The sequence below is a fragment of the Salmo salar genome, chromosome 20 (assembly GCF_965601325.2).
Source record: "Salmo salar chromosome 20, fSalSal1, whole genome shotgun sequence".
Lineage (NCBI taxonomy): Eukaryota > Metazoa > Chordata > Actinopteri > Salmoniformes > Salmonidae > Salmo > Salmo salar.
The window spans coordinates 588,088-605,244 of record NC_138310.1 but is presented as its reverse complement, the minus strand read 5'-3'; the positions used below and the strand labels follow the sequence as shown (position 1 = coordinate 605,244).

The 17,157-nt window shown below is 44.5% G+C and overlaps 1 protein-coding gene across 3 annotated transcripts in view; it reads left to right on the top strand.

The window, feature by feature from the left end:
• Positions 1-17,157, top strand: part of col4a4 (collagen, type IV, alpha 4) — a 241,676-nt gene that overhangs the window by 158,940 nt on the left and 65,579 nt on the right. For all 3 annotated transcript variants that reach the window (XM_082966130.1, XM_082966129.1, XM_082966128.1), the window contains 9 exons: positions 1,352-1,458; positions 6,175-6,358; positions 6,550-6,618; positions 8,111-8,218; positions 14,878-15,096; positions 15,338-15,499; positions 15,626-15,793; positions 16,011-16,154; positions 16,420-16,527. In XM_082966130.1, the coding sequence (XP_082822256.1) occupies positions 1,352-1,458; positions 6,175-6,358; positions 6,550-6,618; positions 8,111-8,218; positions 14,878-15,096; positions 15,338-15,499; positions 15,626-15,793; positions 16,011-16,154; positions 16,420-16,527 (1,269 nt within the window). The remainder of the gene's footprint in view (positions 1-1,351; positions 1,459-6,174; positions 6,359-6,549; positions 6,619-8,110; positions 8,219-14,877; positions 15,097-15,337; positions 15,500-15,625; positions 15,794-16,010; positions 16,155-16,419; positions 16,528-17,157) is intronic.

Here is a 17,157-nt window from a genome sequence, read left to right as displayed (position 1 = left end):
GAAGAAGTTTGGAACCACCAAGACTCTTCCTAGAGCTGGTCGCCTGGCCAAACTGAGCAATCGGGGGAGAAGGGCCTTGGTGAGGGAGGTGACCGAGAACCCAATGGTCACTCTGACAGAGCTCTAGAGTTCCTCTGTTGAGATGGGAGAACCTTCCAGAAGGACAACCATCTCTACAGCACTCCACCAATCAGGCCTTTATAGTAGAGTGGCCAGACGGAAGCCACTCCTCAGTAAAAGGCACATGACAGCTCGCTTGGATATTGCCAAAAAGCACCTAAAGGACTCTCAGACCATAAGAAACAAGATTCTCTGGTCTGATGAAACCAAGATTGGACTCTTTGGCCTGAATGCCAAGCATCACATCTGGAGGAAACCTGGCACCATCCTTACAGTGAAGCATGGTGGTGGCAGCATCATGCTGTGGGGATGTTTTTCAGCTGTAGGGACTGGGAGACTAGTCAGGATCGAGGCAAAGATGATTGGATTAAAGTACAGAGAGATCCTTGATGAAAACCTGCTCCAGAGTGCTCAGGACCTCAGACTGGGGTGAAGGTTCACCTTCCAACAGGACAATGACCCTAAGCACACAGCCAAGACAACGCACGGGTGGCTTCTGGACAAGTCTCTGAATTTCCTTGAGTGGCCCAGCCAGACCCCGGACTTGAACCCAATCGAACATCTCTGGAGAGACCTGAAAATAGCTGTGCAGCAACGCTCCCCATCCAACCTGACTGAGCTTGAGAGGATCTGCAGAGAGGAATGGGAGAAAGTTCCCAAATACAGGTGTGCCAAGCTTGTAGCGTAATTTTTGCTGGGGTATTGTGTGCAGATTGTTGAGGGGAAAAAAAACATTTTAATCAATTTTAGAATAAGGCTTTAACGTAACAAAATGTGGAAAAAGTCAGGGGTCTTAATACTTCGATGGCAGTGTATAATGAAATTAGGGTGCAGATGCCCAGGTAGGTGGGTAGAATTATTTTGGGGGGGGAATATTCCACCGGGTTACGTCCTGCCAACTGATACACTGAGTGTCCTGAGAACACCCTAAAAACATCCTGGCCTGGTCGTCAATGACAGAGGGAACTCTAGGCAAAAGACTCCTAGATCTAGAGAATGGCATGCTGGGATAGTGTCTCGCCATAACCCTAAAACGGGCCTAATATGAAGGTCACCAAATGTCCTTAGAATGTCCCCTGTCTGCTGGGAAGGTCCTTGTAATACTATTTTATTCTATCTCTGTTGAGGTATGAATCTTTTTGTGCACTGTAATCTTTTTGTGCGACCTGATTTATTTTGACCACTGGATGTGAGTTACAATGTAAGCGTGTAAAGTCTGGTTGGTTTCTAGGTGTGAAGGGAGACATTGGCCTCCCGGGGCCGGCTGGTCGTCCAGGCTTCACTGGAAGGAGAGGAGACGAAGGGAAGCCAGGTGCGCCTGGTGACGCCGGCCCAGAGGTGAGTCTACCAAGGTCATTAAGGTCACCAAAAGCCATATTCAAACTGTTAGTGATTTAGTTACATACAGAAGGAACTGGAACTAGGAGTCTGGCCCTAAGCATGGATCTAATGTTTCTTTAAGATGCCCAAATCCTCATCATAATGACATAGTGAGATTCTAAAACCTCCAACTTCAAGGTTTACTTTGTTACTCTTGGTCTGCAACAAGAAGTGAAGTGTGCCAATATTTATTGCCTGATGTATCCTTGACTAGGCTAGCCTACTAACATTACACAAAATTCAAAAAGACACATTTTCGCATACACATGTATGACCATATTCCAAGTTTTTGCCTGTTTGTTTCACAAACATCCATGTGATTTCACAGGAGTAAAGATGTAGGAGAATTATACAACATGTAAGTTTGTATTCGTACATCGTTAAAAAAAAGTGGATGACGCTCGTGGTCTTGTCAAATAACTGTAATTTACCCCTTACTGCTTTAACTAACTAGTGGCGGTAACACCAGAGATGGCAAAATACGATGACTGTGAGTTTGACATTCACTCAGGCAAGGTGTTTCTTTGAGGAAAAAACGCTTCACTGCTGGTCCTCGAGTCAAATAATGCATATGTGACAAAGTAGGTGATTGTTAAAAAAACATATAAAACGTTGTACATTTAGGTGTACACGTCCATGTAATATAGCCTATGCAATATGATTATTAGGTCCTAGCAGTGTGTTTGTCTACAAGGCTGAAGAAAGACGTATTAAATCCATTCTTAATCTACATTTTCAATCTGTTGGCTGCGCTTCCGTTCTCAACACACTAAAACAATAAATGTAATTCTACATTTCAAAGGGGAAAAAAACTAATGTGAGATTCAAACACTTTTGATTAACAGAATGTGCCATTGGACTTCTTTTAAGGACACTAATGAAAAAGTGTTGGTTCAACGTAAACTATTTAAATTGGCTGAAACGGAATTTGTTACCGGACAAAATAATTCTGATCAGCTGGTCGTACTTAGCATAGTGGCTAATTGTGCCAGGTTTGCCTATGAGAAAATCTAGCAGCTAGCCAATTTAGGCCAAAGGTCTAAAACTCCCGTCTAAGCAAAAGTTTGTGAGTATGGACTCATCTAGTAAAAGGCTGCGTTTCAAACACATAAAAGACACACCCTCCTCCACTTCAAATCAAATCAAAGTTTATTTGTCACGTGCGCCGAATACAAAAGTTGTAGACCTAACAGTGAAATGCTTACTTACAGGCTCTAACCAACAGTGCAAAAAAGGTATTAGGTGAACAGTAGGTCAGTAAAGAAATAAAAACAAAAGTAAAAAGACGGTGAAAAATAACAGTAGCGAGGCTATATACAGTAGTGAGGCTATAACAGTAACGAGGCTACATACAGGCACTGGTTGGTCGAGCCAATTGAGGTAGTATGTACATGAATGTATAGTTAAAGTGATTATGCATATATGGTATACATAGAGTAGCAGCAGCGTAAAAGAGGGGTGGGGGGGCGCACACAATGCAAATTCTGGGATTAAATCATTTTAGTTTCCTGAGGGGGAATAGGCTTTGTCATGCCCTCTTCACAACTGTCTTGGTGTGTTTGCACCATTCTAGTTTGTTGGTGATGTGGACACCAAGGGACTTGAAGCTCTCAACCTGCTCCACTATAGCCCCGTCGATGAGAATGGGGGCGTGCTCGGTCCTCCTTTTCCTGTAGTCCCAGTCATCTCCTTAGTCTTGGTTACGTTGAGGCATAGGTTGTTATTCTGGCACCACCCGGCCAGGTCTCTGACCTCCTCCCTATAGGCTGTCTCGTCGTTGTCGGTGATCAGGCCTACCACTGTTGTGTCGTCTGCAAACTTAACAATGGTGTTGGAGTCATGCCTGGCCATGCAGTCGTGGGTGAACAGGGAGTACAGGAAGGGACTAAGTACACACCCCTGAGGGGCCCCAGTGTTGAGGATCATCGTAGCAGATGTGTTGCTACCTACCCTCACCACCTGGGGGCAACCCGTCAGGAAGTCCAGGATCCAGTTGCAGAGGGAGGTGTTTAGTCCCAGGATCCTTAGCTTATTGATGAACTTTGAGGGTACTATGGTGTTGAACGCTGAGCTGTAGTCAATGAATAGCATTCTCACATAGGTGTTCCTTTTGTCCAGGTGGGAAAGGGCAGTGTGGAGTGCAATAGAGATTCCATCATCTGTGGATCTGTTTGGGCGGTATGCAAATTGAAGTGCGTCTAGGGTTTCTGGGATAATGGTGTTGATGTGAGCTATTACCAGCTTTTCAAAGCACTTCATGGCTACGGACGTGAGTGCTACGTGTCTGTAGTCATTTAGGCAGGTTGTCTTCGTGTTCTTGGGCACAGGGGCTATGGTGGTCTTCTTGAAACATGTTGGTATTACAGACTCAGATAGGGACATGTTGAAAATGTCAGTGAAGACACCTGCCAGTTGGTCAGCACATGCCCGGAGCACACATCCTGGTAATCCATCTGGCCCCGCAGCCTTGTGAATGTTGACCTGTTTAAAGGTCTTACGTCGGCTACGGAGAGCGTGATCACACAGTGGTCCGGAACAGCTGATCCTCTCATGCATGCCTCAATGTTGCTTGCCTCGAAACGAGCATAGAAGTGATTTAGCCCTTCTGGTAGGCTCGTGTCACTGGGCAGCTCGCGGCTGTGCTTCCCTTTGTAATCTGTAATAGTTTACAAGCCCTGCCACATAAGACGAGCATCAGAGCCGGTGTAGTATGATTCAATCTTAGCCCTGTATTGACGCTTTGACTGTTTGATGGTTCGTCGCAGGGCATAGCAGGAATTCTTATAAACTTCCGGGTTAGAGTCCCGCACCTTGAAAGCGGCAGCTCTACCCTTTAGCTTGGTGCAAATGTTGCCTGTAATCCATGGCTTCTGGTTGGGGTATGTACGTACTGTGGGGAAAACGTCCTCGATGCACTTATTGATAAAGTGACTGATGTGGTGTACTCCTCAATGCCATCGGAAGAATCCCGGAACGTGTTCCAGTCTGTGATAGTAAAACAGTCCAGTCCTAAAACAGTCCACTTTTTTATAGGCCGAGTCACCGGTGCTTCCTGCTTTAATTTTTGCTTGTAAGCAGGAATAAGGAGTATAGAGTTGTGGTCGGATTTACCAAATGGAGGGCGAGGGAGAGCTTTGTACGCATCTCTGTGTGTGGAGTACAGGTGATCTACAATTTTTTCCCCTCTGGTTGCACATTTAACATGTTGATAGAAATTAGGTAGAACTCATTTAAGTTTCCCTGCGTTAAAGTCTCCGGCCACTAGGAGCGCCGCCTCTGGGTGAGTGGTTTCCTGTTTGCTTATTTCCTTATACAGCTGACTGAGTGCTGTCTTAGTGCCAGCATCCGTCTGTGGTGGTAAATAAACAGCTTAGAAAAGTATAGCTGAAAACTCTAGGCAAGTAGTGTGGCCTGCAATTTATCACAAGATACTCTACTTCAGGCGAGCAAAATCTAGACTTCCTTAGATTTCGTGCACCAGCTGTTGTTTACAAATATGCACAGACCGTCCCCCCTCGTTTTACCGGAGTGTGCTGTTCTATCTTGTCGGTGCAGCGTATATCCCGCTAGCTGAATATCCATGTCATCATTCAGCCACGATTCTGTGAAACATAGGATATTACAGTTTTTGATTTCCCGTTGGTAGGATATTTGTGATCGTACCTCGTCTAATTTATTGTCCAGTGATTGCACGTTGGCGAGTAATATTGACGGTAAGCTTTCCCACTCGCCTTCTGCGGATCCTCACGAGGCATCCCGCTCTGTGTCCTCTGTACCTGCTTCTCTTCCTCTTGCAAATAACTGGAATGTTGGCCTTGTCGGGTGTACGGAGAATGTCCTGTGCGTCCTGCTTGTTGAAGACAAAATCTTCGTCTAATGCAAGGTAAATGATCGCTGTCCTGATATCCAGAAGCTCTTTTTTGCCATAAGATACGGTGGCAGAAACATTATGTACAAAATAAGTTACAAATAACGCAAAAAAACCACATAATAGCGCAATTGGTTGGGCGCCCGTAAAACTGCTGCCATTTCTTCCGGCGCCATTTTCAGATTTGGGGGAATCCCCTTGGCCATCTTTGAGGTCGGTCCAAACAATTAGCTAAGCAAGTGTACAATTCTGTTCGCTCTGGGGCCTGAAACACCCCATAATTCAATTTGCGATGATTGCACATCCACTAAGAAAAGTCAGCCAAAACTTAAAACCAACATCAATATGGAGAAGTCAACATACACGTGTAAGTAAAAACGAATGTAAATAAGTTCGAAATTGTGCTACAAATGCACATGACGGCACAAACACATATCGTAAAAGTAATGATAGTTCGATTTACCTGATATTGTCAGGTGGCTAGTATTCGATGATGCGGATGTGTTGTCTTCTAGCCAAGATACGAAATGCAATCATAATTGACTGTAGCGCATATAAAGCACACACAACAGCTACCGGTGGTTCCATGATGACTGAAAACACAACCGTGGGACGAACGAGTGACGAATATCCTGGCAAGAGCTGTCCATTTAAAATGTATTGATTCTTCCCTCACCCTGCAAGTGTCAACTCATCATACGTCATGATACGTCATCAGAAGTGTCCACTTAATTTTAGGGCTAAGGGGAGATAGTGTGTCTTTTCTGTATTTGGAATGCAGCCTAAGTTTGATTGGTTCCACTCAGGGTGACAGTTACTCAGGATTCCCCGGTGAGCGAGGGTATCCAGGTTATGATGGGCCAAAGGGGCTTGCTGGACCCGTCGGCCCCCCAGGACCTGATGTGATTGGGGCAGTGGGGGAACGGGGACTCCCAGGTGACCAGGGACCTCCAGGATTCAGGGGATCTCCTGGGCTCAAAGGAGTCAGGGGTAAGGAGCTTGTCAGTGTGTGTGAAACACAAAGACAGATCAGGGTTGGAAATCAGCATTCATTACTCTTGGTCATAAATTACCTATTTATTAGTTATTTTTGTGTATGTATTATTACACTTTTAAAACATTATGCAAGACATCCTGTTTGTCCTCCTCACCCTACCCAATGCCGCCTCTCTCTTGTGCAGGTGACACCCTACCCTGCATACCCAGTAACCCTGGTGCCCCAGGACAGAAAGGCGATTCCGGATGCCCAGGTAAAACTTATAAGAAAGTATAACTTTCTTATTGTGGTAATGTTTCAGCATTTCGGCATGCCTACAGGCCTACTGTCTTTGAATAAATAAATGAATTGTATTTGACAATAAAAAATCCACAAAGTTGCCTCAGCCATGTGAATATAACAATACACACATAAAGAATTATCATGGGTAAACACCATTTTTATTTAACCTTTATTTAAGCAGGGAGTCATGATGAGACCACAGCGTCTTTTGCAGATGAGCCCAGCATGAACACGCTACTAAACAACAATTACTCTATACATACACTACCGTTCAAAAGTTTGTGGTCACTTAGACATGTCCTTGTTTTTGAAAGAAAAGCACATTTTTTTGGTCTATTAAAATAACATCAAATTGATCAAAAATACTGTGTAGACATTGTTTATGTTGTAAATGACTATTGTAGCTGGAAACGGCTGATTTTTTTATGGAGTATCTACATAGGCGTACAGAGGCCCATTATCAGCAACCATCACTCCTGTGTTCCAATAGCACATTGTGTTAGCTAATCCAAGTTGATCATTTTTTAAAGGCTAATTGAGCATTACAAAATTATTTTGCAATTATGTTAGCACAGCTGAAAACTGTTGTTTTGCTTAAAGAAGCAATACAACTGGCCTTCTTTAGACTAGTTGAGTATTTGGAGCATCAGCATTTGTGGGTTCGATTACAGGCTCAAAATAGCCAGAAACAAAGACTTTCTTCTGAAACTCATCAGTCTATTCTTGTTCTGAAAAATTAGAGCTATTCGATGCGAGAAATTACTAAGAAACTGAAGATCTCCTACAACGCTAGGTACCACTCCCTTCACAGAACAGCGCAAACTGGCTCTAACCAGAATAGAAACAGGAGTGGGAGGCCTCGGTGCACAACTGAGCAAGAGGACAAGTACATTAGAGTGTCTAGTTTGAGAAACAGACGCCTCACAAGTCCCCAACTGGCAGCTTCATTAAATAGTACCCGCAAAATACCAGTCTCAACGTCAACAGTGAAGAGGCGACTCCGTGATGCTGGCCTTCTTGGCAGAGTTCCTCTGTCCAGTATTTGTGTTCTTTTGCCCATCTTAATCTTTTCTTTTTATTGGCCAGTCTGAGATATGTTTTTTTCTTTGCAACTCTGCCTAGAAGGCCAGCATCCCGGAGTCGCCTCTTCACTGTTGATGTTGAGACTGGAGTTTTGCTGGTACTATTTAATGAAGCTGCCAGTTGAGGACTTGTGAGGCGTCTGTTTCTCAAACTAGCAGGGGTTGGGCAAAAATAATTCATCAGAGTTATTTCATTGTGATAATCTTTTCACGTGTTCTAATAGTGAGCAAAGAGAAATGTGCCAGATTGAATGGTACAGGTTGAATGGTATGGGTTGAGTATGCCAGTTGAATATACACTTAATTTATAATAACAGGCACTAACTCTCAAAACAGGTTGGCACTGAACATGTTGTGACACTTTTCTCCTTTTTTGTCTAGGGCTGAACGGAGAGTCAGGACCCCCCGGGTATCTTGGAGCTTTGGGCCCGGACGGGGTGAAGGGAGAGAAAGGAGACTTTGGGCTGTCTGGCCCACCTGGACCCATAGGTAGAAATATGATTAAAAAAATGTACCATTAGAGAATATTACTGCCTGATTAAGTGCCTTCTCTCCATTCTGCTTTACTCACTAGAGATTGAGGCTTTACAATGGGGACAAACATATCACAAATAGGGGGTGCTTATATTTTTACAAGTGTTTTTTGTATATCCCTGAGACACCTTCGGAGGATGGGGTCCCAGCTAGGGATGTGACATTATTGACACCGACCCTGGAGCAATTAGAGTTAAGTGCCTTGCTCAAGGGCACAGCGGCAGATTCCTCACATAGTTGGCTCAGGGATTCGAACTAACGACCTTTTCGGTTACTGGCCCAACCGCTAGGTTACCTGTCGTCCAATTTTTTTTATAGGGGGTAGATCAGCTTTAAAATTCAGATAAAATGTGGCTTCCATCAGTGTAATTGTCTGCATCATTTCCAATCCCCCCTTTACAGTGCATTCGGGAAAGTATTCAGACCCTTTACCTTTTTCCAGATTTTGTTACATTACAGCCTTATTCTAAAATGGATTAAATAAAAATTAGTGTCATCAATCTATACACAATACCCCATAATGACAAAGCGGAAACAGGTTTTTAGAAATGTTTGCAAATGTATTAAAAACAGAAATACCTTATTTGCATAAGTATTCATGCCCTTTGCTATGAGACTCGAAATTGAGCTCAGGTGCATCCTGTTTCGATTGATGATCCTTGATGTTTCTAAAACTTGATTGGAGTCCACCTGTGGTAAATTAAATTGATTGGACATGATTTGGAAAGGCATACACCTGTCTATATAAAGTTCCACATTTGACAGTGCATGTCAGAGCAAAAACCAAGTACTGATGTCACGGTTGTCGTAGGGTAAAGACCAAGACGCAGCGGAAAAAATATATACTCATCTTCTTTTTATTTGGTGAAGAAAGAAAACACGAATACGTATACAGAAAAACACAAACGAACTGGACAGTCTTGTCAGGCACACAGCTAAACAAGCACAATCTCCAACAAAAACCCATGAAAAACAAACTCCTAATTATAGGACCCTCAATCAGAGGCAACAATAACCAGCTGCCTCCAATTGAATTTCCAACCCCAATTAACTACACATAGAAATACAAAAGACTAGATAGAACATAGACTAACAAACCCCGAACCACATAAACCAAACACCCCTCTACCTAAATACATAGCCCAAACCACATGAAACAAACACCCCCTGCCACGTCCTGACCAAACTCTAATAACAAATAACCCCTATTACTGGTCAGGACGTGACAGTACCCCCCCCCCAAAGGTGCAGACCCCGGATGCTCCTCACACAAATAACCAAAAATAACCCCCAAAAAATTTATCCCAAATCTAAAGGGAGGGAAGGGAGGGTGGCTGCCGTCACCGACGTCTCCTGTGCTACACCCCCCCTCCCCAAACCTCCTACAGTGGAGGTGGCTTAGGCTCAGGCCTTAATCCCCTTCCGGACCAAACCACCCCCACTGCATACCTCTGCCTGAGGCCAGTCACTGAAGACCCTGGACTGGGCTCTGGGAGCTCTGGACTGTAGGGCGACTCTAGGAGCTCTGGACTGTAGGCAGACTCTAGGAGCTCTGGACTGTAGGCAGACTCTAGGAGCTCTGGACTGTAGGCAGACTCACTCGGTTCCGGACTGTAGGCAGACTCACTCGGTTCCGGACTGTAGGCAGACTCACTCGGTTCCGGACTGTAGGCCCTCTCACTCGGTGCCGGACTGTAGGCCGTCTCTCTCGGTGCCGGACTGTAGGCCGTCTCACTCGGTTCCGGACAGTAGGCAGTCTCACTCGGTTCCGGACAGTAGGCCGTCTCACTCGGTTCCGGACAGTAGGCCGTCTCACTCGGTTCCGGACAGTAGGCCGTCTCACTCGGTTCCGGACTAGACACTGTTGCCGGACACTCTGGACGAGGTACTGTTGCCGGACACTCTGGACGAGGTACTGTTGCCGGACACTCTGGACGAGGTACTGTTGCCGGACACTCTGGACTGGGACTGGGCTGATGCACTGGAAGCCTAATGCGTGGGGCTGGTAGTGGAAGTACCAGACTGGGGACACGCACCTCAGGGCTAGTGCGGGGAGCAGGAACAGTACGAGTTGGACTGGGCTGACGCACTGGAAGCCTGGTGCGTGGTGCTGGTTTAGGGGACGCCAGACTACACACCTCAGGGTCAGCACGAGAAGCAAGAACTGGATCCCATGGGACATGGGTAAGCACTGGAGGTCTGGAGCGCACCTCATGCACAACCCGTCCTGGCTGGATGGAAATAGCAGCCCTGCACAGACGGAGTGCTGGTACAGGGCGAACTGGGCTGTGCAGAGGCCTGATGGTTGCCGTGCGTAGAGCAGGCGTAGGGTAGCCTGGGCCTAGGAGGCGCACTGGTGGCCAGATGCGTTGTGCAGGCATCCTCCTTCCAGGCTGGATGCCTACTCTAGCACGGCACTTGCGAGGGGCTGGGATCGCTCGCACCGGACTGTGCGTGCGCATAGGTGAGATCGTGCGCACTTCCGCATACTCCGGCGCTCTCCCCTCCAGTTGCTTCCCATAATAAGCACGGGGAGCTGGCTTAGGGCTCACCCTTGGCCCAGCCAAACTACCCGTGTGCCCTCCAAAAAAAATATTATTGGGTGTGCCTCTCATGCGTTCCCATCGGCGCGTACACAGCTTCATACCAGCGCCTCTCCGCCTTGGCTGCCTCTATCTCCTCCGATGGGCGACGATATTCCCCAGCCTGGTGCCAAGGTCCAGCCCCGTCCAGAATTTCCTCCCATGTCCATGATTCTACTGGGCAATGTTGCTGCTCCCTTCTCCGCTGCTTGGTCCGTGGGAGATTCTGTCACGGTTGTCGTAGGGTAAAGACCAAGACGCAGCGGGAAAATATATACTCATCTTCTTTTTATTTGGTGAAGAAGGAAAACACGAATACGTATACAGAAAAACACAAACGAACTGGACAGTCTTGTCAGGCACACAGCTAAACAAGCACAATCTCCCACAAAAACCCATGAAAAACAAACTCCTAATTATAGGACCCTCAATCAGAGGCAACAATAACCAGCTGCCTCCAATTTAATTTCCAACCCCAATTAACTACACATAGAAATACAAAAGACTAGATAGAACATAGAAAATATACTAACATAGAACATAGACTAACAAACCCCGAACCACATAAACCAAACACCCCTCTACCTAAATACATAGCCCAAACCACATGAAACAAACACCCCCTGCCACGTCCTGACCAAACTATAATAACATATAATCCCTATTACTGGTCAGGACGTGACAACTGATGTCGAAGGAATTGTCCATAGAGCTCTGAGACAGGATTGTGTCGAGGCACCGATCTGGGGAAGTGTACCAAAAAATGTCTGCAGCATTGACGGTCCCCAAGAACACAGTTGCCTCCATCATTTTTAAATGGAAGAAGTTTGGAACCACCAAGACTCTTCCTAGAGCTGGCCGCCCAGGCAAACTGAGCAATCGGGGGAAATGGCCTTGGTCAGGGAGGTGACCAAGAACCCGATGGTCACTCTGACAGAGCTCTAGCATTCCTCTGTGGAGATGGGAGAACCTTCCAGAAGGACAACCATTTCTGCAGTACTCCACCAATCAGGTGTTTATGGTAGAGTGGCCAGACGGAAGCCACTCCTCATTAAAAAGTACATGACAGCCTGCTTGGAGTTTGCCAGAAGGCACCTAAAAGACTCTCAGACCATAAGAAACAAGATTCTCTGGTCTGATGAAACCAAGATTGAACTCTTTGGCCTGAATGCCAAGCGTCACATCTGGAAGAAACCTGGCACCATCCCTACAGTGAAGCATGGTGGTGGCAGCATCATGCTATGGGGATGTTTTTCAGCGGCAAAGACTGGGAGACTATTTAGGACCGAGGGAAATATGAACGGAGCCGAGTACAGAGAGATCCTTGATGAAAACCTGCTCCAGAGTACTCAGGACCTCAGACTGCGGTGAAGGTTCAACTTCCAACAGGACAATGACCCTAAGCACACAGCAAAGACAATGCAGGAGTGGCTTTGGGACAAGTCTCTGAATGTCCTTGAGTAGCCCAACCAGATCCTGGACTTGAACCTGATTGAACATCTCTTGAGAGACCTGAAAATAGCTGTATAGCAATGCTCCCAATCCAACCTGACAGAGCATGAGAGGATCTGCAGAGAAGAATGGGAGAAACTCCCCAAAAACAGGTGTGCCAAACTTGTAGCATCATACCCAAGAAGACTCGAGGCTGTAATCGCTGCCAAAGGTGCTTCAACAAAGTACTGAGAAAAGGGTCTGAATACTTATGTAAATGTATTGTTTTTAATAAATTTGCAAACAAAAAAACAAAAAAAAAGTTTTTGCTTTGTCCATTATGGGGTATTGTGTGTACATTGAGTAGGGAAAATAACAATTTAATCAATTTTAGAATAAGGCTGTAACATAACAAAATGTGGAAAAAGTCAAGGGGTCTGAATACTTTCTGAATGCTTTGTAAATAGGCCCATTTAATTATGTCTGCCTTGCCATTCCAAATACATTTTTGAGTTTGCTAACATAATTTAAAAACAAGTCACTAAGTGTAGGCAAGGCCATAAGCAAATAGGTAAACTAGGAAATGACTAAAGAGTTGATGATGGGGATTTTTTGCACAAATAGACAGGTATTTTCCTTTCCTTGGTAGCAAGATCTTATTTCTATTAAAATGTATTGTAGTGAGAGAATTTCTTTATTTTTGGGATATGAATATGTCCACTTGACCATTTTATTGGTAATCTACACGCTAATGTAAAAGTTTTTTTGGGGGGGGGATCCAATAGGTAATATAGTACACATCATAATTTGGTTGTAACCCAGAGAGGTTAGAAAAATGATCTAACTCCTCTATGAGGCTGTGGAGGGATCGAAATTGTGGATTTAAACGAAAACATGAATCATCAACGTACAATGACACCTTTGTTTTTAAACCTTGGATTTCTATCCCCTTGATATTATTGTTGGCTCTGATATGAATAGCTAACATTTCGATGGCCATAAAAAATAGATATGCTGATAGGGGACAACTTTGTTTTACTCATCTTGACAGTTTAATACTTTCTGAGAAGTAGCCATTATTTACTATATTACACCTAGAGTTACTGTACATACCTTTAACCCATTGTGTAAGAGATTTTCCTAAATTGAAATATTCCAGGCCTTTATATATAAAATCCAGTCGTACTAGCTATGAATACCAGGCCTGGTTCCCCAGATTTTTCATAGTGTTCTATTGTTTCCAGTACTTGACTTATATTATCGCCAATGTATCGTCCATGTAAAAAAGCTGTCTGATTAGGATGAAAAATATCCGACAATCCGTTTTTAATTCTATGCAGTATGCTAGACAGAGAGTGTTTCATCTTATCTTATAACCCTAACCCCCACTGGTTAAGACCGTTGGAGTACCTCTGCCCGGAATGTTGGCAGTCAATCTTTTTTTGTGCTCACCCAGAATTTGGTCATCAGCCTAGTAATAATACTTCAGACCAAAAGTTGGCAATAGTGTTGCTTTCTTAAAGGACCAATGCAGCTGTTGTTTTTTTTAAATCTCAATACAATATAAATTCTGGGAGTACCAAGGCAGGATTTGGCTCTATGCCTTATGGTGAGCTCGGCTCCATGCTCACCATCCCTACCTGTTCAAGTGCTACTATTCAAGTGCTTTGATCAGGAAAACAATTCCAAAGTTAATTTGTTAGTAATTTGTCCAGCAGAGGTCTATGTTTTGAAAGCAACTTGGCATTGAGGAAAGCACTGAGACCATGGCGGGGATGAGTGGGATATTGCATATGAAACACAGGATTTCATGAAACGTTATATAAGCTTCTGGTCTTTGTTTGGATCAGACTGCTCTGCAATTTTGACACAAGCCTTGATGTGTCGGTGTCTTGCATAACATTACTAGTATCGCCGTAATTTGCTAGCTAGCACAACATACTGTATATACTGGTTTAATATTAATGTTACTAGCTAAAGTGGCTAGATAGCTAGCTTATGGAGGAAACATTTAGTGTTCAGCATTGTGTGCACTTGCTGCACTTACCATCCCATTCATTTCATATGAAGTATGACTGGCTCAGCTAGCAAGCTAACGTAAGCTAGATAGCTTATGGGGATTTTTGTGCACGTATCAATATAATATAATATAATGTTCTGTCAAGCACAAAACTCCTTAGCTAGATGTAAAATATGGAACCAATATGTAACTAAGACTTGGTCTAGATTTATTTATTTTTTTTCAGAGGTTTTATGCAGATTTATTGTTTTAGTTTAAGATCAATTCTGGCAGTGGCGCAGATGAAAGGGGGTGGATGTCACCGGGAAAAGTACCCTATTTTCTTCTTCTCGTTGTTGCTCCTTTCATGCTTTCTGATTAGCTCAAAGTCAAGTTGACAACCAGGCTGATTCTACATTGAAACCAGTTGTTCTAGCAAGTGAAGGAATGGCCCTCTACCGTGCAGGCCAACAATCTTGGTGGTGTGTTCGTACCTTAAGACACTGTGCTTTGTTGTATGTAACATTCCACACAACAATATAAGTTAATTTAATTGAATTAAAGCTTACACTAGATACATGTTCTCTCTTTCCCTACCCCAGGCTCAGTGGGGTGTGTTGGAGACTCTGGAGAGGCTGGTGCTGAGGGTCTGAGCTACGACGGAGCTGCCGGCTCTCCTGGCTTCCGAGGGTTTCCAGGACTGAAGGGCCCATTAGGGGACTCTGTCCCTGGTGCTCCAGGACCTATGGGCCTCAAGGGCGTAGTGGGGCTGTCGGGGCCCAAAGGAGTGCCAGGTCCACCCGGTCCAATTGGATTAACAGGTACCACAAATAAGCGACATTAAATTGATTAAAGATTTTGCAACGTCTGCTTTATGTATGAGGTAGTTTGTTCCATATTACAGCTGACAGTCTTATAATGTGTACAGTCATATGCCTCTCAACTGGTCAGAGAAACCAGAAACTACCAGAAACTACCAAAACACCAGAAGCTATCAACAAAAATGGAATAGTTTTAGTTCATTATGTATGATCTCAGAGAGGGTTGACTTGTCTTCTCTAGGTGCTGCGGGGCTTCCTGGTACACCGGGAAGAAAGGGGGAGCAGGGAGAGAGTGGTGCCACAGGCAGATATGGGGCCCCAGGGCCCACCCCTGAACAGTGTGTAAAGGGGGCCACAGGCCTTCAAGGATCCATGGGACTAATAGGAGACATAGGCCCTCCAGGTAGGTCATACTGACAATAGCAGCTTTTCAAATCAGGAAGAAAATAAAAACTTTTGTGCGTAGTAGGGAATTTCTGTTTAGGTCTGCCTCATTGGGTAATATCATAATTCTGTGTGCGTTTGTCAGGTTACGCAGGCGAGAAGGGTGATAACGGAGAGGAGGGTCTGTCCGGCACGGGTCCTAAAGGAGCTGCAGGGAAACCGGGCTCTCCAGGGTTTTTTGGGTACCGTGGAGCCCAGGGCCCCGTGGGGACATTAGGGGACCCTGGCATACCCGGGGCCCAAGGGCAGAAAGGTGAGAGACACCAAATCACACTACATAGTCTATGATAAGTAGTATGAATGAACATGAGCATTCATTCTAAGTGGTTTGCAAGTATGGACATTGGAATGTAGTCCATGGGGACATCTGGGGTCCCAGCCAATGCAACAAACATTAGCATTAGCATCCATTATGTCCTATGTGTGCAGCCAGAGCTGAGCTGATATCCAATATGGCGTCCTGTGTTCAGGTATAATAGGGGTACCTGGTAGGGATGGGTCAGTGGGTGGTCCAGGGAGGAGTGGAGCACTAGGACCCCCGGGAAGGAAAGGAGAGAGGGGCTTCGACGGTCAACGAGGCTTACCAGGAGATGAGGGCCTCAAAGGAGAAAAGGGTATGTGAATAAAGTCAACATAGAAATCACACATTATTCAATGCAGTGCTCGTTAAAACAAAGGCAATGTCTCTGATCAAGAGTTTGTAGATGCACCATTTTTGCATAATATTGGAGTGCAGTTGAGAATCTTCAATATCCCCCTAGTTGCGTTGCAGCAAGTTGTCAAAATACATTCAAATAGCATACATTTAACATTCTACTGTGTACTATTTGTAGAGATGTGATTGTAAGAGAGATGGTCTAACTTTTCCATCTGTTCCAGGAAGAAAAGGTGTCCCCGGAGTCGCAGGAGTCACCAACTTCATTCCTATCAAAGGACGAACAGGAGCTCCTGGACCCCCAGGTCTGGATGGCTTCACTGGTCCAAGAGGTGAGAGAAAGGCTACAATCAACATGTAATCTCACTAGTCTTAATATACAGTTCCTTTAGAAAGTATTCATACCCCTTGACTTATTCCAGATTTCGTTGTTTTACAGCCTGAATTCAAAATCGATAAAATGTATGTTTTTCTGTCACCCATCTACTACACACAATAATCCTCCATAATGACAAAGTGAAAACGTGTTTTTAGAAATTGTTACAAATTTATTGAAAATGAAATGCAGAAATATCTAATTTACATACAGTTGAAGTCGGAAGTTAACATACACCTTAGCCAAATACATTTAAACTCAGTTTTTCATAATTCCTGACATTTAATCCTCGTAAAAATTCCCAGTCTTAGGTCAGTTAGGATCACCACTTTATTTTAAGAATGTGAAATGTCAAAATAATAATAGAGAGAATTATTTATTTCAGCTTTTATTACTTTCATCACATTCTCAGTGGGTCAGAAGTTTATTTGGGCTGCAGTTTCTGATTCTGGTAACTCTAATGAACTTGTCCTCTGCAGCAGAGGTAACTCTGGGTCTTCCTTTCCTGTGGCTGTCCTCATGAGAGCCAATTTCATCATATCACTTGATAGGTTTTTGTGACTGCACTTGAAGAAGTTCTTGAAAT